The 25,769-nt window shown below is 36.2% G+C and overlaps 2 protein-coding genes across 5 annotated transcripts in view; both read right to left on the bottom strand.

Annotated features, from left to right (window-relative positions):
• The window catches only part of peak1 (pseudopodium-enriched atypical kinase 1), a 42,776-nt gene extending 36,492 nt beyond the window's left edge, over positions 1 to 6,284 (bottom strand). Inside the window, exon 1 of one of the 2 annotated variants that reach the window (XM_051885281.1) lies at positions 6,058 to 6,284. The gene's annotated coding sequence lies outside the window, so the exon portion shown is untranslated. The remainder of the gene's footprint in view (positions 1 to 6,057) is intronic. The other variant, XM_051885280.1, reaches the window with a different exon arrangement.
• A 5,624-nt stretch (positions 6,285 to 11,908) lies between these two features.
• hmg20a (high mobility group 20A) lies at positions 11,909 to 18,528 on the bottom strand. Of its 3 annotated transcripts, none has more exons than XM_051885292.1 (9): positions 18,192 to 18,528; positions 17,279 to 17,354; positions 16,980 to 17,189; positions 16,060 to 16,192; positions 15,794 to 15,831; positions 14,245 to 14,317; positions 13,495 to 13,710; positions 12,377 to 12,509; positions 11,909 to 12,302 (listed from the first exon to the last, which is right to left on the bottom strand). In XM_051885292.1, the coding sequence occupies exons 2-9, from the start codon at positions 17,342 to 17,344 to the stop codon at positions 12,299 to 12,301; spliced, it is 873 nt and encodes a 290-aa protein (XP_051741252.1). In that variant the 5' UTR covers positions 17,345 to 17,354; positions 18,192 to 18,528; the 3' UTR covers positions 11,909 to 12,298. The 3 variants fall into 3 exon arrangements, with proteins under 3 accessions (XP_051741252.1, XP_051741251.1, XP_051741250.1); XM_051885291.1 differs by having other exon boundaries at positions 14,245 to 14,320; positions 18,192 to 18,523; XM_051885290.1 differs by having other exon boundaries at positions 11,909 to 12,509; positions 14,245 to 14,320; positions 18,192 to 18,525.
• Positions 18,529 to 25,769: the final 7,241 nt, after the last annotated feature.

The raw sequence follows: 25,769 nt of genomic DNA on the forward strand, positions 1-25,769 counted from the left end.
TTTCAAAACACTGCTTCATGAAGCTTCGGAGCATTATGAATCAGCGTGTTGAATCATGATTCGGATCACGTGTCAAACCACCAAGCTACTGAAATCACGTGACTTTGGCGCTCCGAACCGCTGATTCGACACGCTCCGAAGCTTCCTGAAGCAGTGTTTTGAAATCGGCCATCACTATATAAGCCGTTATTTTGTTTTTTTGGCGCACCAAAAATATTCTCGTCGTAATAAGTGACAGAATTTTCATTTTTGGGTGAACTAACCCTTTAATAAAGCCTGAACCTCATCGTCAGTCCATCGGTCGTATTTTTTAAACTCCATTGTTGATTTGAATAGCAAACAACTCTTACTGCACGCCCCGCAACAGACTTTAGAAAAAATGATGGTTGAAATAAAATGCTGCGTGGAGTCAACCAATCAAAATGTTGCATGAACTCAACCAATCAGCATGTTCAGCGCCCAAGTCCCATCCCCGAAAGTTCAGAAACTTTGAAAAAGTACTTCCTCGCGAGCAGGCACTTTCAGAGGGGGAATTATTTACCCGGAACTTGATTTAGACCCTGGTTCCTGCGGTCGAAACACACTGAGTACCACCCCAAAGTTCCTGGGAAAAGTTCCTGCGGTAGAAACACGGCTTTTGAGCGCTGTTGAGAGGATTCGTAAACACTTCTGATTGGCCTGCTTTCAAATGCTCCCGCTTTCAAATTCAAACACTCCCGTGCGTTGATCATTGAAGCCAATCACAGACATATCTGATGAGCGCGTGAACACAATGGCCAATCAGAAGTGTTTATGAATTTGCTCAACAGCACTCAAAGCATCACATTTTTAATATTTCAGTACCGACTTGGTATCGAAGTCGGTACTTTGGCAACACTATTCCAAACCTGAGTTTGAGTTTCTTTCTTCTGTTGAACACAAAAGAAGACATTTTGAAGAATGTTGGTAACCAGATAGTTGACGTTAAGCATTGACTTCCATAGTGTTTTTTTCCTACTATGGAAAACAATGGCTACCGTCAACTGTCTGATTACAAACATTTTTCAAAATATCTTCTTTTGTGTTCAACAGAATAAAGAAACTCAAACAGATTTGGAACAACTTGAGGGTGAGTAAGTGATGACAAAAAAACTATCCCTTTATGTTTTTTTTTTTTTTTTTTTGAAAGCAAGAATACGTCTTATGTAAACGCCCCCTAAAAATGCAGTCAGGTGCACACCAGCCTAATCACACTGGTCTTCCTTAAAGCGATAGTTCATCCAAAAATAAATATTCTATCATCATTTACTCACCCCCTTATGTCATTCCAAACCTGATTCGTTCATCTTCAAAACACAAATGAAGATATTTTTAATGAAACCTGAGAGATGTAAATATCAAATTAATATCTTCATTTGTGATCCAAAAATAAATCTGAGTCTTATGGGTTTAGAATGACATAAGGGTGAGTTAATGATGACAGAATTTCCATTTCTGGATGAACTGTCACTTTAATACCAATTTGTCGATTAGTTGTTCAGGCATTGTTGCCTTGTTTGCACTGACAATATGTAGTTTTGCTCATCCTTAAACTCTTGCATCATCTGTTGGTTTATGATAAAGCACTAAATAATGTTACTGTCATCTCTAAAGCGCCAGAGCTAATGTGCACAAGTGAAATACAGCCCTGTGCAATAAAGCTTCATTGAACTTGAGAGAGAGTCAAACCGCTCTGGGAGTGTTTGGGCACAGGGCTAGTAGAGGTGTATATTTAAACCTGTCTGGCTGAAACTAGAGATTATGTGTGTCTCATACCAAACACCTGAGGCAAAATGCTCCCATAGCTCTCTGTCTGTCTGTCCGACTCACGCCAGCTACATAACACAGACTTATCGCACAACAAAACAACTTTTTGTGTCATCGAGTGTGTCACACACTCACACCACCTGTTATTTTACAAATGCACTAATGCCATTTTCACACGCAACTGCACAGAGGTGAATGACCGTCAGCTTGGTATTTGTGCGTTAGTATTTTGTTTGTGTACTGCATGCATGTGTTTGGATTATATGATAGCACTGATATGTTTGAATGGTATGTCTATAATGACTCTCACACATCAGACATCTGACCAAAGCCTGGTTCATACTGACAGCGATTAAATCGCTGGAGACTGTCGAGTCACTTTGCAGTTGGTGTTTCTTCTTGACCATCAAATCCAATTGACCTTAAGACAAGACAGATGATGAACAGAATTTAGGCTTTTATTCACATATAAACATACAGAGAACTCAAATTTGGTAAACGGAAGCTCAAGCATGCTTGCTTAACATGCGAGAACCAATAAGGTTCATTCTTGCATGTCAAGCAGCACATTTGAGCTTCTGCAAGAACCAATGAGGTTTGTTCTCGTGCCTTAAGCAAGTATGGTTGAGCTTCTGTTTATTTGAGTGCTCTATGCATGTTCTCTGATCAAACATTGACTATTGAAAACATTAACAAGGGTCAATGTCAGACAATGACAACTGACATTTTTTGAGATCGAGAACACGGTTGTATTTTTTTAGATTACTGGATGATTTTTGCCAATGGAACAAACAAAACTCCATTAAACAGCCACTCTGGATACCTAGTATTCAAATTACATGTGCCATAACAGCTTTTTAACCACAGTAAAAGGAATTTGGCAAAAAAAAAAAAGAAGTTCAGTTAAGCTTGATAGACAAAATGACAGATGGCAACAAGGCTTCTCAGTGCAACAATTTGATTGGCTATTTGGCCTGTCACTCATTTATCTGTCGTAAGGTCAAGTGTCACTGTTTGAACTTCTATAGTACATCACCACTTTGTCGCTGTCAGTGTGAACGGCCCTAACGGGTTGGGTTAAAGTAGCCAGAGTTGAGAGGAAGGGATGATTTTGTCTGGTTAATCTGATCTTTGCTCAAAACCCTGTTCTCAGTCAGGTCCTGATCTGATTCAGTGTCCTCGCTCTGTGAACATAATCACATACTCACACATACGCTCCTCCCCAGGGTGCTCATCACACCTGTTTCCTAGAACTCAAATCCTTCCCTAACCAAATCACAACCCTCTGACAACTATTCACCAAAACACAAAACTCCACTGAAAGTCAGGAAGTCTTTTTTTTTTTCACTATTGTGATGTATATTCGAGTGAAACAGATTCTCGAACAAGAAAAAATTAAGCGTGACTTGATTGTGTCCATTCGGAATTGACTGGATGGTTGGGTTGTTGTCATTTGCAAGAGGGAGGGGAAGCTATTTTTATTAAATATTATGAGGGCACGTGAATTTAAAAATGATGTGCACATAATAATAACAATAACTCCTAGATTTCTTAATTTGCACTGAAACTCAAGTACAGAACCATGATAAGAGGACATTGGGCAGCCCTAATAAGCATGACCTCAGTCTTATCACTGTATAAGCACAGAAGATTTTGAGCCATCCATGATTTTATCTCAGAGATACATCTAGTGACCAATGAGACAGCCTCACTCTGACCATGTTTACAGTGGATATAGATTTGTGTGTCATCAGCATAAAAGTGATACTTGATACCCAAATTTTGTAAGAGTTGACTAAGCAGGATTAAATAAAGACTAAAAAGTAAGGGTCCTAAAATCGAGCCCTGAGGGATGCCAGTAGAAACTGACCCAATATCAGACCTGTAAATAAGACAGTGCCGGAAATACCAAAAACTGTTTCAAGGCGATTGAGTAAGAGTATGATCTACTGTGTCGAAAGCAGCACTAATGTCTAAGAGAATAAGAATAGTGGGAGATCCAGCATCAGAGACCAAAAGTAAGTTGTTAGTCACTTTAAGCAGGGTCGTTTCAGTGCTATGAAATTTTCGAAAACCAGATTGAAGCTGCTCAAAAAGATTACCAACAGAAAGATGATTATGCAACTGTAAAGCTACAACTCAAATTTTAGTTGGGAAAGGAAGATTTATAGGTTGATAGTTATTTAAATGATCCAAATCTAAGTTTCGCTTCTTGAGTACTGGGGGTAACAGCAGCAATTTTAAATGCAGCTGGGACAACACCAGTACTTAAGGATTTATTATGTTAAGCACTGCTGGGCACAAATGCTCAAAACAAGACTCAAACAAACCCATAAGAAGGGGATCAAGTATGCAAGTTTTCACATAGGCCTATAAATCATTTATAATAAATACTGCAATATTTCATAAAAAAAAAAAAAAAATAAGAATTGTACATCTTGATTTTATGGACTTTAAAACCACTGGATCGACTTTAGAAATCTCATGAAATTGATGTTTCTCCAAGCTCTGACACTACCTCACAAAACTCCTGGGGAAAAAACATGGGCCAAGCCAAAAATGGCAAAACATTTAGTGGTCCTTTAATGATCATTTTAATCACAAATCACTGGTCAGGAAATTAGCAAGAATTGCAAATAATGTAGATAAAGTAACTCAGCACAGAATAATCTTCTTACAGGAAGAGTCAGTGTTAATGGCTTCTAAGAGTTTATGAGTAGATGATTAAATGTCTCTCAGTTCGTTTGAGCTTAATGTGAGACCAAATATTCACTGTAGGGTTCAAAACTGCTATTTGGGCAGGATCATTGTCTTGTTGAAAAATAACATTTGATCATTCCTCTTTAGATAACTTTTCATTTGTGGGAAGCAAGCCATTCTGCAATACCCTCTTGTACTCCAAAGCATCGAATGACTTTTCACAGTGAAGTATCTCACCAATACCGGCAGCTAAAAAGGCTCCCCACACAATGGCACTCTTCCTCCATGCTTCAGTGTGATAGAGATGCATTTATTATTATATTTCTCAGCAGATTTTTGAAGACATCGCTCTGGAGAATCACCATGCAACTCGTGTTTCATTGTGATTCATCGCTCCACACACGGCTTCCCATATTCTCCCAAAACTTATTTCTGTCTTTGATGTTTTTCTGAGACAGCAGTGGCTTTTGAAGTAGTGCATTTGCTTAAATTTAGCTAATTTCCTAATTTCATGGTCAAGACAATTAAACACTTAGTGTTTAGCCATTTTGGGCTTGGCCTTTTTTTTCTTAAATAAAAATGAAATAAAAAACAGACTCTATCCATGGGTAAGTTTGGATCTCCCACACTATAGGCGCAATAAGCTCTTCTGTTAATTGGCCAATTCGAGCAAATATTGGGTCGATAACAATAACTAATGCTAATAACAATAAGTCATTAACTGTAACTATGGTTACCATGGTAAAGGCCAAGTGCTCAAACCCAAAACCCAAAATGAAACCCATATGATTCATGCCTCTCAAGCTCCCTTTTTACTGTCTGTGACCTCTGGATAAGACTAATGCAATTCCTGTTTATCGTCTGTCATAAGAGGTGAAAAAGCAGCCTTGTGCATGTATGGTTAATAATAACCACATATGAATTATACAGGCATAATCTGTGAGCTTAAATTGATATATACTTATTTAAAAATTAGTTGGCAAAGAATGTAAAAAAGCTAAATCATCCATAATGTAAAAATCCTGTATCACATCGACAACTGAAAACATACAGATATATGACATATACGTTTCTGAAACATATTTTCTTTATAGTTACTAAAGTGAAAGCTGATATTAAAACTGATCACACACACACACACACACACACACAACAGCATCCTGACAGAAACACTGAGGAATTCTCCAGAACCGGCGTCAGGTTTTTTCCTCATGGACTTTCCAGAGAAAATGAGACTTTATCTCCTCACATAAATAATTTAGCACGAATGACACTTTATCCTTTCCACACAATAATTACTCCTGAAGCTGTTACACACCTCAATCAGACATAAAACGCGTAATGACTCAGTTTAACCGTTTAAATACCACAGCACAAACGTTTCATGGCCCTTCTGAATTGTTCAACTCGTTAAACCGACAATAAACTGGTTGAAAAATCACAGCTGCGCGTCCTCGTCACGCGTCTCTCGCGTTTCGCGTCTAAATATGCGCCATTCGCTCGAGCTGATGCGTCTCGCGGAGCGCCGCGTGGATCTTTCTGTGAAACTCCGTACGAACTTTCTGCTCTTACCTTCAGCGAACGACAACGCTCTCCTCACGAACCCGTGTGCGCCATCGTAATCCAAATATCGCGGAACTGTTGTTAAACTGAACGTGGGCTCTGATGGATATTTTGTTGGGGAGAAATGTGTAATCACACGTCCGTGATCTGCCGCTCCGTTAACGGCTCGAGCCCTACTGAACGGGGACGCGCAGAGGGCAGGGCGCTGTGGACGCGCACTTCGTGTTGGAATGTCGGAAACGCGCTTTGCTCCCAGCCAGTTTTGTTGTGATTTTTATTTGAGACTGGAAGAACATTAATAATAATAGTGACTTAAATGAACCCGTATTTTATTTTGAGACAAACAAACTTAAGTTTCAAATCATAAGGAGAGACTTGTGGTATTATTTATGAAATCCTTTTCTTAGAAACTATATTATCACAATTGATACAGTATCTAAACATGCGATTTTCTCAGAAATGCTTAGGTAAAACATTTAATTTATTAATACAGGCCCAGCTTTCCACAAACCGTGCACATATCTATCTGTCTTGCTATAAAGTAAATTTTGCCGCGAAACATTAGCGCGCAAACTATTAACCCCGCCCACAAAGTGACATTTTCACCACTTTTCTTCTACTCAACTTTGGAAAGCTAAGGGGGCACAATTTTACAAAGCAGGGCCACACTTTTATTTTGTAAAGTAGCCTATATTGCCAACATATATGGTACATTTTTCTTGTTCTTTTTTTTTTTCTTTTTTACACATTTTCTTTTAGGTTATAGTGCAAATAAGCTCTGTGACCAACAAAAACGTATGTTTCGTGTTTTATTCATTAACATAATCTGCACAAATGAACAATAACTTTTATGAATTTTGAAGCCTAGAAGTAAACAGCTAAATGCAGGCTATAAACAAACTAGCTAACACCATGGTCACACAATTTGATTGAACATTTTCCCTGAAAGTTTGGGTTATAATAGTTTAAAAGAGTGCAATTATAAACACAATAAGGCTGTAAAAGTAGATGAATTTACCTATTCAGTGTGATCACATTTAATGTCTCAAGATAACCTCTGTAGTCCCATTTAGCAACTTGTTAGCAGCTAAAAAAAACTTGTTAGCTTTTAAAAATCATAAGGGTGTTACTGTGTATTTTATGTTGTAGAATAAAACATGAAAATATCATGAGTTTGTTAACCTTATATAACTTATTTTGGGCATTTAACCAAAAACCCATTTTAAAAAAAGTGCTAAAATGCTAACTTGTTTACAAGTTTTAGCCAACAAACATACATAGTCACTAGCACTCTATAGCATTGCACTAGATACACCTACTACAAATAGTAAAACAGTGTAAAGCATAATTGATTAAATACTTTAAGACATAGGAAAGTACAAGATGACTGTAAAACCACATGTTGTCATCTCTTTCACTTAATGACATCAGTTAATGAAGTGCACATGCTTATGAAGTCAATGACAATGTATGAGAACACCCATGTGATTCAGAAATTCTGTATTTCTGAGGCCTAGAATCCTCCTACAGAGACTGAATGAGTCTGTGAAATCTAAATAGTTTCACAACAGATCTTTTAAAATGCTATCAGCCTTAATTTGACCGTTGCAGTCTTTTGAAAAATGTATTATGGGTTGTTTTAATGTCTATGGAAAACATCAGAAAACACATTTGCAGTAATGGAAACCCAATGGAAGCATTTAAAGTATCTTTGTTTTAGAAACCTCAGTGTAATCTCATTGCATCTCTGTTGAGAACTAATGCTGCTATTCAAAACCAATCAAAAATGAAATTAAGCTTTCCATGTTTTTACTATTTTTACGGTGCTTATTTGACCATTATGGAGCTTGACAGCTGCTGGTTGCTATATCATTGTTGTAAAAAAAGGGGAGTGTGAACATTCTGCATAACATTCTTCTTTTGTGTCACATAGAAGAAAGAAAGGCATGAATTATTCCTCAAAGCCGATAGCTTTTTTTTTTCATTTGCGTCAGCTGAAACTCATGCATAAACCATCACTACAATATTAATCTAATCCATATCTGACCATAGCTCTTCATGAAATATCTCAATGCAATTTGAGACATTTTTTCCCCTCTATGATACAGCAACCATATTTAGGGCAGAATATTGAAGAATGAGAATGACAGAAGTAGACCGTCATCAGCCGCGGATATGCAGGAAAATCCTATTCCCTCATGACAGGACAAAGCTGATTCAGAGAAAGTGTTGCTGAGCTCATTGTGTGTGGGTTATTGGTTTGTGTGAGTCTATTGTCTGTGGGTTCAGGGTGGATATTCAGTATAAGAGACAGGAAATGAGCTCCACATCTCATGACTCACACACGCCACATCCTAATCCTGATGGAGCTCCTCTCCTCCTCTCTTCCTCCTTTCTCCTCTTCCCTCTCCATTCCACTCCTCTCTCCTCCTCTCCTTCTCTCTCCTCTCACCCCTCCAGTCCTTTCTCCTTTCCTCTCCTTCTCTTTCCTCTCCTCCTCTCCTCCCCTCTCCTCTCTCCCCTGCTCTCTCCTCCTCTCCACTCCTCTCCTACTCTCCTCTCCTCCTCTCATCTCCTCCTCTCTCCTCCTCTCTCATCTCCTCTCCTCCTCTCTCCTCTCCTTTCCTTCTCTCTCCTCTCCTCTCTCCTTTCCTTCTTTCTCCTCTCTCCTTTCCTTCTCTCTCCTCTCCTCTCTCCTTTCCTTCTCTCTCCTCTCTCCCCTCCACTCCCCTCCTTCTTTCTCCTCTCCTCCTCTCTCCCCTCCACTCCTTTCTCCTTTCCTCTCCTTCTCTCTCCTCTCCTCCCCTCTCCTCTCCTCTCCTCTCCACTCCTCTCCTACTCTCCTCTCATTCTCTCTCCTCTCCTCCTCTCATCTCCTCCTCTCTTCCTCTTTCCTCCTCTCTCATCTCCTGTCATCCTCTCTCCCCCCCTCCTCTCCTCCTCCTCTGCCCTCTCCTCTCGTCCTCTCCTCTCATCCTCTCCTCTCTCCCCTCCACTCCTCTCTCCTCTCCTTTCCTCCTCTCCTTCTCTCTGCTCTCCTCCTCCCCTCCCCTCTCCTCTACTCTCCTCTCCACTCCTCCTCTCTCATCTCCTCTCTTCCTCTCTACTCCCTTCCCCTCTCCTCTCCTCTTCTCCTCTCCTGCTCTCTCCTCCTCTCTCCCCTCCAATCCTCTATCCTCTCCTTCTCTCTCCTCTCCTCTCCTCCTCCCCTCTCCACTCCTCCTCTCCTCTCCTCCTCTCTCATCTCCTCTTTTCCTCTTTCCTCCCTTCCCCTCCCCTCTCCTCTCCTCTCCTCTCCTTTTCTCTCCTCCTCTCTCCCCTCCACTCCTCTCTCCTCTTCTTCTCTCTCCTCTCTCCACTCCTCCTCTCCTTCTCTTTCCTCTCCTCTCCTCTCCACTCCTCTCCTTCTCTCCTCTTCTCATCTCCTCTCTTCCTCTCTCCTCCCTTCCCCTCCCCTCTCTTCCTCTCCTCTCCTCCTCTCTTATCTCCTTTCCTCTCCTCTGCTCCTCTCCTCTCTCCACTCCTCTTCTCTTCCTCTGCCCTCTCCTCTCGTCTTTTCCTCTCCTGTCCTCCTCCCCTCTCCTCTCCTCATCTCTCTAATATGTTGTTTCTCCCATTTGGGGAAATGAAAAACATCTCTAGGGCAAAGGGAGTCTCATTTTATGATATGATAATGAGTTCTTGCATCCAGCTGGATCCCTGAACGCAAACAGCAGGACTCAGATCAGCCGTCTGTCTTTGCTTTGGGCAAAAGAGAGAGAACGAGGAACAATTCCATGCTTTAAACATGAGAGTTTAAAAGAAAAGTTCACCTAAAAATGGCAATTCTGTCATCATTTAGCTAGTCAATGTCATGTTGTTCCAAACTTGGATTACTTTCTTTCTTCTGTGGAACACAAAAACACTATATTCATGTTTTTCTTTTTCCATGCAATTTCAATGAAAGGGACTGGAGCTTTCAAGCTTTAAAAAAAAGCACCATAAAATATCATAAAAGTAGTCCTTACAAATATATTCAAAGTCTTCTGAAGTCACTTCATTTTTTCAATGATAATCAGTGAGTCAGTGAGTTGAACTTGAGAACCCGATAAGTCTGATTCACAAATGAATCATTCAATCTGGTTTTATGAATAATTGAATCACTGACACAATCCAATTCAAAAGAATGAGCCGTTCACAATCGGACATGTAAAAATGTCTTCAAAATGTCATTTGTGGTCCACATAAGAAAGTATGAGTTTTGAACACCATGAGGTCGAGTAAATGATGACAATATTCATTTTTTGAGTGAACCATCCCTTAAAAAATTCCCTCCCTTTTTACACAGTGAAGGATATAAGGTTTAAAAGGAAGTTAGGTCATCTGACCCTCCTGTGCCATGGATGCTGTACACTCCATTCCTGACGGATGACAGGAAGTCCTGCTGTCTGACAGGAAATAGACACGACAACAGAAAGGAAATTACACATGTCCCCGAGTCCCGTGCAGCTGCAGCCAATCTCCTCTCTATATAAGCGCATTTACAAGGCCTCAAATATTATTTGGACACTAAATTCACACCTACAAATCAGGGTTATTTTAGTTACCTAATACCTAAAACTAAAACTGAAACCATAAAACAGTTTCTTTACTTGAAATAAAAAAAAACATTAACTGAAATAAAATAAAATACAAAACAACAACAATAACAAAAAAAACGACGAGACACTTGGCACTCTTTTATTCATTGCGTTTTTCATATTTTAGTAATGATCATAAATTAGGTATCATTCAAAAGCTTAAAAACTCAAAATTCATCCTGAGAAAACCATTTTGAAATCGGACATTGCTTTACCATGGAAACGGTTGCTTTAATCCTTCTAGCGGGCTCCTCCCCCTAGTGGGCGGTGTCATGTTTCATATTACAAATTTTATTTTAAAAAAAAAATTCTAAACTTGACAAAACACATATTGTCGGAAAGGTCTGAGACTCAAGTTTCCATATTTGGTGACGGTTTTGTGACAGAAGTGATATTGTGACAGAAACGTATTAATTTGTCACAGGAGAATGCAACCAAAGGAATTCAATGGAATATAGGTGTCTATGTTTGAGCCTAAACAAAACCTCATAACAACTTCAGTTTTTGTGATATCAATCAATGTGGATCACAACTTGTTTGAACATATGGCTTTGATTTTATAGCAATTTTCAACTAAAAATTATTTTGTAAAATATATATTTTGTGTAAAAGAAGTTTACTTGTTTTACAGTAAACTTCTATGACATTTTTACACTTTCATCAAATGTTAATTTAGTTTAACTTGATGCACTAAAATAACTAAAACTAAAATCTGAATAAAAACGAATAAAAATAACAAAATCACACAACAAAATGACAAAAATTAAAATGAAAAATATAAAAAAACTGATTCAAAATATTAATAAGTATCTCAATGATACTAAAAACACTGCTTCAAATGTGTGAATGTCATTTCATTAATCAAATCAATAGTCCAAATAGTAACTGTAAAGCCTGAATTAAAACTGACTTTTTTCAGAAGATTTTCTCTTTTTTTACAGCCCTCTTGCAGTCTTCCATTGAATAAAAACACCAGAATCGCCATTTTTCACCCCAGACATTGGGTTTATTAATATAAAAACCTTCAATTAATTCACACCTGCTTAAGCCCAACTGGGTTACAGCTGTTCAGTACCAGCCTTCCGGAGCATTGAAGTTCAGCAAACTGTCTGTCCTGAGAACTATAACACTGCTGTCTCTAGCGCTCCATCCCAGAAGGAACAAAATCTAATTAATTAATAGCAACCATCTAGCAAATGAGCTGAAGGAGAGAGAGAGAGAGAGAATCAGACACTCATCAATGTCTTCATACATTTGCTTTATTGAATTCTTCAAATGTCAAGAACATACAGGGAATTCAGTAACTCCAGCACAAAGACACCAGCTGCAGACGAACCTGCCTCTCTTCACACGAACACAACATCGCACTTACTTCTTACATAATATGAAAGAAATTACAAGTATAAAATTCCGCTTAAAATCAAAATAACATGTATACATGCAGATGAAACCACAACCTTTCTAAAATAATGAAATGCATGAACTGCTAAATAAAAAAATAAAAATTAGCAGATAAAAACAGCATTGTAAAAAAATAAATAGGAAACAACTGAGCAATTGCTTGACACAAAAAACGTGGTCATTGCAGGATAGTAGGAGGGGCTACTGCGTGAGAGGGCGGAGCCTCACAATTACCTGCAGGTGAATCAGAGCAGTGTGTTATCGCACATGTGAATCATATTCACATAAAAACTGTGGTGAGCAGCTACCTGTCGAGGCGGTTGACCACGTCCCTGACGGTGCTGATCAGGTGCTGGTGCTCCTGTGGGCTCGACAGGATGATGCTGTGAAGCTTCTTCATGTAGGAGTCGATGGAATTGAGTGTGGGCGTCTCTCCGCTGCCTGCAGGAACATGGGAAAGTCAGTCAGGAAATGTTTCTTTCACACAATGGTAACAGCTGAAACATCCTTTGCTCAAATAAGCTTGTTTAGAAATAAAACAAAGCAAGTTAAAAAAAAATTAAATTGAAAATATATTTATTTAGTGACAGTAAAGACATTTCTATTTCAAATAAATGCTGTTTTTTTAAGCTTTCTATTCATCAAAAAATGTTTTCAACACGTTTCTTGAGCATTAAATCGCCATATTAGAATGATTTCTGAAGGATCATGTGACTGAAGACTGGAGTAATGATGAAAATGAAAGGTAATATTTATCTAAATATTTCTTGAATTTTATAGGATTTCATCGTCATGGCTCAAATTAATCATTGAACTAAATGAACTAAAATGAATCAGACTGCTTAAAGGGATAGTTCACCCAAAAATTAAAATTATCCCATGATTTATTCATCCTCAAGCCATCCTAGGTGTATATGACTATCTTCTTTCAGACAAACACAATCAGAGATATTTTTAAAAATATCCTTGCTCTTCCAAGCTTTATAACGGTAGAGAATGGGGAGCCAGCTTGTGAAGTCCAAAAATATTCATTCATCCATTATAAAAAATAATCCATACGGCTCCAGGGGGTTAATAAAGGCCTTCTGAAGCGAGGTGATGCGTTTTTCTAAGAAAAATATCCATATTTAAAACTTTATAAATTCAAATAACTAGCTTTCAGATGGATGGATGCACTTTTTTTGGCTTCAAATTCACTGCAATTATAAATCTTTGGAGAGCAAGGATATTTTTAAATATATCTCCAATTGTGTTCGTCTGAAAAAAGATGACTATCTATATACAGCTAGGATGGCTTGAGGGTGAGTAAACCATGGGATAATTTTCATTTTTGGGTGAACTAACCCTTTAAATGAACCCAGCTGGCTGGAGGTTTTTGCAGTGAACTCTGGGAGTTCAGTCGTGTGTGTGTGTGTGAGTGTCTCACCGGGCAGGGGGACAGTAGAGAAGCTGTGTGTGAGGGCCGAGCGCAGGGTGTCCAGGTGCTGCTGCAAGAGGCTGTTTCGCGTGCGTTCCTGAAGCACGTCTCCTTCCAGACGCTCCACGGCGGAGCGCATGCTCTCCACATGCTTCTGCAGAGCTGCGTTACGCTCCTCATATTCCATATTCGTCTTTCTCAGCTGCCGCATTTCAGCCTCACGCGCTATAACAAACACACACGCTCAATGAAACATGATGTACACATTAATGGTGCAGTAAGCGATTTCTCAGAAACACTGTTGAAAGTGGATCGGACGGAGCAGCACAACACACTCCGCAGTAGGGGGCGTGTCCACTCATGAGGGGAGTGGAGAGAGAGTGAGCAAGAGAGAGATTTGAAGAAAGACTGTAGAAAGACAGACATTACAAAAGAGAAAAGGTCAGAGGAATATCACTGGTTATGATCAGGCAAGAGCTTTATGACTCGTGTTAATATTAGAAAAGCTTTCCAGTGCTGGAGAGAGTGAAGAGGGAAGGCCTGAAAACAGTCACAGAGGTTGTGCTGTTTCTGCTCCATACGTGAGTAAGACTGGTTTTGCTGTTTCGCTGAAGCGAAGCACTATTTTGTATTATTTAAGGGCGGAGCAATGAAGGGAGGGGTGTGTTTATTTAGGTTGATTTCAAATACCAACAGTGTTTCTCAGAAATCGCTTACTGCACCTTTAAAGACAGACACTGAACAGCACTCTGCTCTCACCTTTACTGTGATTGAGAAACTCTTCAGTGAAGATGGGAATATCAAACACAGAGCGATCCTTTATCTCCAGATCCTTCTGAGAGACAGACAGAACATTGAGCGCTCAGACTGTCATAATAGAATCACAATAGCTGTCAAAATGATCTACATGTCCTTCACCCTTTCCAAGTTTATTAAATATTTTGGCTACATTGGTCATATTCCAGCTACCAGTAACATATTTAACACATTTTATCAAATAAGGGTTTCCACACCTTTCTATTTTCAAGTTGTTTGTAATTTTTGGATAATTTTATAGAGTTTAGCCTACTAAATATGTTATTAAAAAAAATTAGAAACATACATATATTCCTATTTTTTTATGTATATTTACATATATTTATAATATATTTTTCCTATTTTTATATATATTTCCAAAAATATTTAATAGGCTAAACTCTATAAAATTATCCAAAAATTATATAGAGTTTAGCCTATTAAATATTTTATATATATATATATAAAAAAAAAAATATATATATAATATATTCCTTTTTTTAATTTATTTATATTTATAATATATTTTTCCTATTTTATATAATATATATTTCCAAAAATATTTAATAGGCTAAACTCTATAAAATTATCCAAAAATTATATAGAGTTTAGCCTATTAAATATTTTATATATATAAAAAATATATATATATATAATATATTCCTTTTTTTTATTTATTTATATTTATAATATATTTTTCCTATTTTATATAATATATATTCCCAAAAATATTTAATAGGCTAAACTCTATAAAATTATATAGAGTTTAGCCTATTAAATATTTTATATATATATAAAAAAAATATATTCCTTTTTTTTAATTTATTTATATTTATAATATATTTTTCCTATTTTATATAATATATATTTCCAAAAATATTTAATAGGCTAAACTCTATAAAATTATCCAAAAATGATGTAGAGTTTAGCCTATTAAATATTTTATAAAAAAAAATAGGAATATATATATATTAAAAAGTAGGTATAGTTTTCCATGACTTTCCAATGACTGTTCAAGATTTGATTATTTTCTGTGGCTTTTCCAGTCATTTTGCAGTAGTTTTTGACTACTTGATCATTTCATTAAAATTCCTTTATAAAAATTGTAGCCAATTAAATATTTTAGTATTATTTTTATTATATTTTCTTTTTAATAAATAAAAAATTCCATTACTTTTCTATTCTTTTCTAAATATTGGATAAGTTTACTGTATAAAAATAGCAAATGAAATAGTAATAAAAGACTATAAAAACAGATGTTGACTAAAGAGTTTTCCTTGACTTTCCCAGGGCTGTTTGGGATTTTATTGCCATTACTTTTCCAGTCTTGTTTGATTATTGGATAATTCCATAAAAAATAATTACATAAAAACAGCATATTAAATATTTTAAAACAGATTTTGATGAAAGAGTTTTCCATGTCTGAAAACCACAGTTTTCTGTTAAATCCAGCTGTTCCATAACATGAACAATATGTGCATATTCCACGTGGGTCCTGTCATTGAGATTTTACCTCATGAAGGGATTCACCAGGTGCCTGCCGCCCAGCATCTGATGACGAGAGCAAGAGAGAGGAATTTTAGTTTGGACAAGTGACTTGTGATGCACAACATTTTGTCAGTCTCTTCATTTCTATTCTTGTTTTACCATCAACTGTGAAATCTCACTGGTCCAAAATCCTGCTCCACATAGCTTTATAGTAAACATCAAATGTGTTCCGATTGGCTGTGGCTGTCACTTCATTGCAGGAATGCCAAAAGTTAATTTTGGATTTCGTACCTCCTCTGTGTCTCTTTCCTTTTTGTTTCTCTTGCACTTTCCTGCTGAAGTGTTTATAGGCTTCAGTCTTCTGATACTGCTCCAGTTCCCTCATATAACGCTCTTTATCTCTATCCGCTTCATCCAGATACCGCTGAGACAGAACGAGACAGAGAGCGATGTTAGATGTCTCTGTAGAGGTTTTAATCTTGATTAAAGATGACCTATAATGCCCCTTTCACAAGATGTAATATAAGTCTCTGCTGTCCCCAGAATGTGTCTGTGAAGTTTCAGCTCAAAATACCCCACAGATCATTTATTATAGCTTGTCAAATTTGCCCCTATTTGAATGAGCTGCTGCTTCCGGCCCCCTTTCCAGAAGAGGGCGGAGCTTTAACAGCTCACTCTTCAGTTGCTCAACAACAACAAAGCTGGAGAATCTCACGCAGCCAAAATGAGGATTTTCAGTAACGATGTTCAGCCTTACATTGTTCAAACCGGAGTCGACACTGATGGAGAGACTCAGGAAGAAGTTACAAGTTTTTGTCTCTATGAAGCCCCTCCTTCTGAAAAGCGCAGTGTGCTCTGATTGGTCGGTTGGACAAGTGTGTTGTGATTGGTCGAACATTTCGAGCGTGTTTCGGAAATGTCACACCCGTTACCTTAACTGCGAGTTTCAACACACTACTAACTCAACCAGGCCCCGCCCCTTTTTTGCATATGCCTTGGGCGGGAATTACTTAAATAAGAAATATGTTGTGACGAGTTTGAAAGAAGAAAACTCAAGACTACAATGGAGGCGTTTCAGGGAGTTTTTCCTTTTAGAGTGAATTTGTAACTTTGCAGAGCTTTTTCATGCTCAAACAGCAACATTACACACTAAAGGAAGTTGAAAATGTAAAAAAGCTCTTTAAGGTTTACTGCACTATGTGTGTCCTCACCTGTTTCTCTTCTGGGGGCAGTTTGCTCCACTCGTTCCCGAGCATCCTGGTGATCTCTGGGAAAGGCACGTCTGGCCTTTCCGCCCTCAGCTGCTCGCGGCGCTCGTTCATGAAGCGCACATATCCTGTTAACGGGGCTTTGGGGGCGTTGCTGTCCTTCAGTGGCTTCTTCCTCCTCCTGCCTTTGGTCCAGCTGCTCCTGCGAGGTTTCTGCCAAAAACACCATTTCACATGACTCATTAACGCTGCTCGACCTGCGCAACGACAGCCCGGGGTCAGCGATCACATGATCTGCTCACCTCCTCTCCGTTACGCTGACTGCTGTTGTCTGTGTTGCCCCCTGGTGACCCGCTCTGCTCCTCCATGACCTCTGACCTTTAGTGTCACATATAGCAGTAATGTAAAAAGAGAAGATGACTGAACTCAGCATTTAAAAATAATTCAGAGCTACTGTAAAAAAACTCAAAATATCAAGTATAAAATTTTAATATATATATATATATATAAAATAGAATATATAAAATATATATATATGTGTGTGTGTGAATATATATATTTTTTTTAATTATTAATCTTATACTCACTAACAATATTCAAACATATACATATATAAAAATATTTTTAAAAATAAAATAAATATACATATATATAAAAGAACAAAATGTGTAAACATATATTATATATTAATACATTTTCAGTCTTATTACGACTAACACAAACACACACACATACATAAGATATAAAATAAAATGAATAAATTATACATATATATGATAAAAAACATTGAAACTGATATAAAAAATTATACATATATATGATAAAAAACATTGAAACTGATATATATATAATATATAAATATTTAAAAAAAAGTAAAATATAAATATAAATAAAATAATTAATATTTATAAATAATTTTCATTCTTATTACCACACACACACACACACACAAGATATAAAATGAATAATATATATATATATATATGTATATATATAATTATGTTTTTTGGGACATGGACCATGGTGTTAATCTTGGTAATAATTATTTGAAGTACTACTGTACATGGTTATAGCATTCATTTAGTACCATTACCATCTGATTACCATCATTTTACTATAGTACAGCCACGGTACTTTATATAATGTTGGTACAGAAGATGAATTTAACAGATGCATTAGAATCATGCAAAACCCGACAGACACCAATTGTCTCACCTGTCTGTTGTTCTGAAGCTGGAATCGGGTGAAAAAGTGCGTCTTTAATGTGTTTTTCGCGCGATTTTTTCAGGAATTTTAGAGAGAAAAATATTCCGAGTCAAAACAATACACGAAGCCGGCTGACGTCATCACGCGGCGACAGGAAGCAGGACGGCTCCGTCATGCGCTCTCAGCCCTGCCAGCCAGATCCCAAACTTCATCCTAATCATCATTCTCTCCGCATAAGTAAAAGCAATTTATTGCGTTAAAAGCCTCGATAAAGCGCTTTATTGTGTTATCTGATACAACGGAGCGCTGCTGGAGTGTAAACTGGTTACGAGAGATTAATGGTGTGTTGCTGCCCTCCGCTGGCCAGCGGCTGCAAGTGCAACTGCAATAATGGCGGCGCTCCTCTGTTACGTTTTCCTAAGGAAAAAGTTCTAATACACAAAAACTGAGAATAAAAATATGATTTCGAGCATCTTTTGTGTATTGAATTAATATTATTTGTTCACATATTGTCTGCACGCTGCCACTTCGGCCATGTAGCAAATGTTTATGTTTTTTAAAAACACACTTTTTTAACTTCAATAATTTTCCTTGAAATTATTTTATTAAAATTGTATTTCCTGTTTCTTTTCATATGGTGTAATGCAAAAAAAAAAAAAAAAAAAAAGAGTAATAAATCATCTTCGTTTTCCCTTATGAATGTCACATCCGACCAATCCAAAACGACTTTCCAACACTTCGCCCCGCCCACTTCGTAACTTCAAGTTTTGGCAGTTGCCGCTCTACCGATTTAAATTCTTTGCCGCACTGCCATCTACTGGCCATATGCTGCATGTTCACTGATAATATTATAAACCGTTTGCTACTGTTTTGCATTATAACTTATATATAGATAGTAAATAAGTAAATAAATAAATAAGCAGACACTTATTTGAAATCGAAAAATCGAAATCTGCAGATGATTTGCTGGAGGCAGCCCTTCTTTTTTCCAGCTTTGTATTTACCAGACGTGCTGCTCACCAAACCTGACAGTTCATTCATGCACACTCTGACTCTCTTCACAGCAGGTCTAAAGGAACATAAAGGTGTGAATTACAGTTGACTGTGTATGTGTTTTGGGGGTAAAGACAATTCATGTTTCCATAAACACTTTCCTTTATGTCAGAGAGAATTACAGACAGTCTGAAAATGTGCTGAAGGCTGTAATTAATCCAGGTGGTTTGAGGGATCAATTTCATGTCCACATGAATGATATGAGAGTGACAGACAGTGTTTCTGCTGCTGCTGCTCAGGCCTCAGGGCTCGGGAAATGTGAACACCATTTCATGAAGTTAATGAGGTGACCCTTCGCCTGGATGGGGTTGTTTTTGTTGTTTATTATTAGTTTGAAAGAATATGGCTGCGTTTATAGCCAAGCTTCTGGAACGGTTTGGGATGCAGATTTTACATTTGACAGTGAATAGTATTCTTATTAATAATATAAACTTATTAAATTAAATAAAAATTAAATAAAAATAATTACTGAAATATAATAATTGTAATAATAATAATTTTATGATTAAATTAATATGAAAATAAAATAAAAATTAAATTATTAAAATATTTAATAATAATGATGATTATTATCATTACCTTCATAAATGTATCATTAAATTAATAATAAATTAAAATGAAAATTAAATAAAAATAACACTTAAAATATTACATAATAATAATAAATATTCAAATTAAATGAAAATTAAATAAAAATAACACTTAAATATTATTAATAATAATAATAACTTAATATTCAAATGAAATGAAGATTAAATAAAATAATTAAAATATTTAATAATAATAATAATTTTATCGTTGAATTATTATTAAAATAAAATGAAAATGAAAAAAACTTTCAAATGTAATAATAATAATTTAATATTCAAATTAAATTAAACGAAAATTAAATAATTAAAATATTTAATAATAATGATGATTACTGAATGATCATTATCATCATAAATTTATCATTAAATGAATAATAAAATAAAATGAAAAATGAACTTTAAAAAAATTACTTGAAATAATAATAATAATAAATATTAAAATGAAATAAAATGAAATAAATAAAACTAACACTTAAATATTAAATAATAATAATAATAATAATAATAAATTAATACTAAAATTAAATGAAAATGAAATAAAAATGACACTTAAATATTTTAAATAAAATAAAACTAACACTTAAATATTAAATAATAATAATAATAATAATAAATTAATACTGAAATGAAATGAAAATTAAATAAAAATGACACTTAAATATTTTAAATAAAATAAAAATAACACTTAAATATTAAATAATAATAATAAATGAATACTAAAATTAAATGAAAACGAAATAAAAATGACTTAAATATTAATAATAATAATAATAACTTAATGATCATTATCATCATAAATTTATCATTAAATGAATAATAAAATAAAATGAAAAATGAACTTTAAAAAATGACACTTAAAATAATAATAATACATATTAAAATGAAATTAAAATAAAATAAAAATAACACTTAAATATTAAATAATAATAATAATTAATGAATACTAAAATGAAAATTAAATAAAAATGACACTTAAATATTAAATAATAATAATAATAACACCTTAATATTCAAATGAAATGAAAATTAAATGAAATAATTAATATAATTCTAATAATTAAATTATATTTATTAATTATATTTATTAATTTAATTATATTTATTATATTTATATTTAATAATAATAATAATAATAATAATGATGATGATTTTATTATTGAATTATTATTAAAATAAAAATTAAATAAAAAACTTACAAATTTAATAATAATAATAATGATGATTTAATATTCAAATGAAATGAAAATTAAATAAACATAGTAGGCTAATTTAAAAATTGTATGAAAAATAGCTATAATAATAATGAAAAATAAAAGAGGTTAGGCTGTCCTAACTATGCACGATTATATGGTTGATTGCATTTTATTTTTTATTTTTTTTGCATTTAGCATTTTTTTTTAATCTCAACCCTTTCAAAACAGACCCAAGTCCCATTTTTGGGTCATGACCCCCGTACAGAACCAAAATGACCTGTAGGGGACAGTAGTGAGCTGGTTGACAAATAATCACATAAATGCTACATGAAGAATAAATCACTTTATTGATCAGTTAATGCAATTTCACGAGTTATCAGCTTGCGATATCATTAATCTGAAGTCTGCTGATGATAACTTGTTAAAGTGTCACAGACGTTTTACACAATATAAGTTTATATGATTTGATTATTGTTATTTTGCCATTTAGCGACTTGCAGCGGATCAATGGCAGAGATTGCGCGTGTCCCTGGAGTCGCCCTGCACGAGACGCCTGATGGATTACAAAATGGCGTCGCTGGTAACTCAAACCATAATTCGCCAACCTATGTGTGTTTGTGAACGTCTAAAAAAGAAACTATCTAGCTTTTCATGTAGCTAAACTCCAGAAAAACAGACTTTACCCAAAAACGTCGTTCCAAACCACCATGACTTTATTTGGGTGAACTCTTCGTTTAACAGCGCTCATAACAAATGCAGCACAGTTGTGTAGGTATTCCATGTCAGGCTGTCTGTTAGTCAGATGAGGTTTGGGTGAGCAGAAGTGGGTCAGAACCTCTCTCTGAATGTCTCTCTGTGATGTGTGTATCTCTCTTTACCCGTGATCCTGACAGGTCTTTGACAGCAGTTTGAGTCTGTTAGCTCACGCTGAGCCGAAAGACTGTCTGCCTCTGTTTAATGTCTGTTCAGTTTCACCTTGTAGCTCTAGTAAATACACTAACCTTGAGCTCAAGAAACATACAAAGACAGAAAAACCAATTGAAACAAGTAACCCAGTAAAATTGTGGTCTGTACAAACCATAAATGATTTTGAACAAATACATTTTTTTTTTTTATGTAACAACAACATAAAAAAAAAAAAAAAAATTTTTTTGGTTTATTATATTATTATTCTGGTTCAATCCAACATTTTACAAGATGGCCACTTATTTGAACACATCTTTAAAAAAAAAAAACAACAACATTATGAAAAGGCTATTTCTGAATGTTCCCTGTTCAAAACATCCAGTTTTGTGCTAACATTTTGAGAATATTAATAAAGACCAGATAACTTTGAACAAACATTCTATTAATGTTACTGGAAGAACCTTGCCAGAACGTTCTGAGAACGTTACCCGTTAGTATTGCAAACTTCACAATGCGGCCACTTATTTGAGTAATAAACTCCACCTGGAGAAGTTTGTCATGCCTTCAGAATTATAAACCACCAATCAAAGACATTATTGACATTATGACCAATTCTGATGGTTTATTCATCGATAAAGATATTTTCGAACACAAAACAGTTGAAAGTGTCAGAGGTCAATGTCTCTGAAAGGACACAGATGTTCTCTGATGTTCTTCATATGAACATGAGCAGTAACATACAGTCAAGCACATCAGACGCTCTTGATCCCCTTAATGAACCCTCTAATGTAAAAAACATCATATATAATCTTTTTAATCTCATGTCTGGCGACATTTTGAGTATAATGTTGCAAAAGCGGGGATTTATTTACCTTGACACACTACTGTAATTAACCTGGGACAAAGAAGGCAAGGTGCTTACTAATTAAAACTTAATATTTAAGCACTCAGAGACTGCTTACTTTCTCAGAAACAGAAACAAGGGAAAAACATTAAAACGTCTCCGGTAATGCTGAAACTGATTAATGTTGTTGGGGGTTTATGAAGATTGCAGCTATAGAAGACCTTAACGCTCTTTGTGTGTCGTACCCTCGTGTACTGGGATCAGAAGTGATGTGGTTGTTGGAAAAGCCATTAGGATTCTTTGAAAATGTGCTTTTAAAGGTGTCTTTCTTTACAGAGGATGGGTTTTCAGTAGACGTTATTTTGGTTGTAAGACAAGGAGAAGCAACATTTATATTTTTTATAAAAGCAAGATTGAGTCGTAATTTTGACAAATGTGTTCTAAAATTATGTACACTTATATGAGACTCCAGTCATATCAGTGGTCTAAAAAGATGATTTATTCTGCTTTGAGTCGGTCAGCCCTAATGGTTTGTGCAATGTTGACTACAAACAACTATACTGCTTTGTCTAACTCAACGGATGAACATTTTGCAGTAATATGGAGTCCCTAAAGGGACATGGTGAAGGAAAAAATATGAGATGAGAGGAAAAAATATATTTCAGTGCGTTTGCATTCACTCGCAAAACTTTTGCATTTGCTCGAGAAACTTTTGCGTTCCCTCGAGAAACTTTGCAAAGTTTCTTGGGGGAACGCAAACATTTTGCGAGCAAATGCAAAGTTTCTCGGGGGAACGCAAACATTTTGCAATGAACGCAACATTTCTTGGGGGAACGCAAACATTTTGCGAGCGAACGCAAAGTTTCTCGAGGGAACATAAACATTTTGCGAGCAATCGCAAAGTTTCTCGAGGGAACGCAAACATTTTGCAATGAACGCAACATTTCTTGGGGGAACGCAAACATTTTTGAGAGCAAATGCAAAGTTTCTCGGGGGAACGCAAATATTTTGCAATGAATGCAACATTTCTCGGGGGAACGCAAATATTTTTGAGAGCGAATGCAAAGTTTCTCGAGGGAACGCAAACATTTCGCGAGCGAACGCAAAGTTTCTCGGGGGAACGCAAATATTTTGCAACAAACGCAACATTTCTCGGGGGAACGCAAACGTTTTGCGAGCGAACGCAAAGTTTCTCGGGGGAACGCAAACTTTTTGCGAGCGAACGCAAAGTTTCTCGGGGGAACGCAAATATTTTGCAACGAACGGAACATTTCTTGGTGGAACGCAAACATTTTGTGAGCGAACGCAAAGTTTTTTGGTGGAACGCAAATATTTTGCAACGAACGCAACATTTCTTGGGGGAACGCAAACATTTTTGAGAGCAAATGCAAAGTTTCTCGGGGGAACGCAAATATTTTGCAATGAATGCAACATTTCTCGGGGGAACGCAAATATTTTTGAGAGCGAATGCAAAGTTTCTCGAGGGAACGCAAACATTTCGCGAGCGAACGCAAAGTTTCTCGGGGGAACGCAAATATTTTGCAACAAACGCAACATTTCTCGGGGGAACGCAAACGTTTTGCGAGCGAACGCAAAGTTTCTCGGGGGAACGCAAACTTTTTGCGAGCGAACGCAAAGTTTCTCGGGGGAACGCAAATATTTTGCAACGAACGGAACATTTCTTGGTGGAACGCAAACATTTTGTGAGCGAACGCAAAGTTTTTTGGTGGAACGCAAATATTTTGCAACGAACGCAACATTTCTTGGGGGAATGCAAACATTTTTCGAGCGAATGCAAAGTTTCTTGGGGGAACGGCAAAGTTTCTTGGGGGAACACAAACATTTTTGTGAGCGAATGCAAAGTTTCTTGGTGGAACGCAAATATTTTGCAATGAACGCAACATTTCTTGGGGGAACGCAAACATTTTGTGAGCGAACGCAAAGTTTCTTGGTGGAACGCAAATATTTTGCAACGAACGGAACATTTCTTGGTGGAACGCAAACATTTTGTGAGCGAACGCAAAGTTTCTTGGTGGAACGCAAATATTTTGCAACGAACGCAACATTTCTTGGGGGAACGCAAACATTTTTCGAGCGAATGCAAAGTTTTTTTGGGGGAACGCAAACGTTTTGCGACCGAACGCAAAGTTTCTTGAAAGGTAAAGTATAATTTTTGGATGATTATATTAGTACTAGCCTGTGCCACCACAATGTTAAGATGCTTTGGGTGGTTGATAGCACATTGCTAAGCATGTTCGTAGCACAAAAATGTAATACTTAGTTTGCTCATACCTTTATTAATTGTCGTAAGCGCCACTAAATAAGTAAGTGCACCCGTAAGTTAGCATTTCAAAACACACCGGTGAGTGCCTTTAGCATTTAGTGCATTCATGCTAACTTGGAGAATGAGACAGTGATGCAAAAGTGTATAAATATATTGTGCATGAACGGCATGAAAAGTTTCTGCAAAAAGTGTGTCATCCACTTTCTCGCCACCAGGAAGTCCCAGCTGCCTACCAGATGGCAGAATTTGCCTGGAAAATATTTACCCTTCCTCTCCTCTTGCTAGAACATTTGCCAAATGACACGTGCCTGAGAGCTTGTTTAACAAGTGGAGCGCAGAGAGAAAGCGAGAGAGAAAGACGGACAGACAGAGACCCAGAGTTCTGCTTCAGTGTGATATTGATCTGTAGCTCTGACACTTTAGTGTGAAGAATGACCCTTCTAGGGCACTGTGAAAGTGTGTGTGTGTGTGTGTGTGTGTGTGTGTGTGTTAAAGTGCTATGATCCCTTTTATGGATGGGGTAACAGCTTTCAGAATCAGTCACGCTTCATACAGTTGTGCTTGGGTCACCTTTAAGACCAGAAACACATTTACTTATTTAATTTATTGTTTACATAGTTTTGGATAGGAATATACTCCATTCCTGATAAATTTAACCCACAATATTACTGACTTTGATTTGATTATTTGAAACGATGGTAACACTTTAAAATAAGA

This window comes from Ctenopharyngodon idella, chromosome 24 (assembly GCF_019924925.1).
Source record: "Ctenopharyngodon idella isolate HZGC_01 chromosome 24, HZGC01, whole genome shotgun sequence".
NCBI lineage: Eukaryota > Metazoa > Chordata > Actinopteri > Cypriniformes > Xenocyprididae > Ctenopharyngodon > Ctenopharyngodon idella.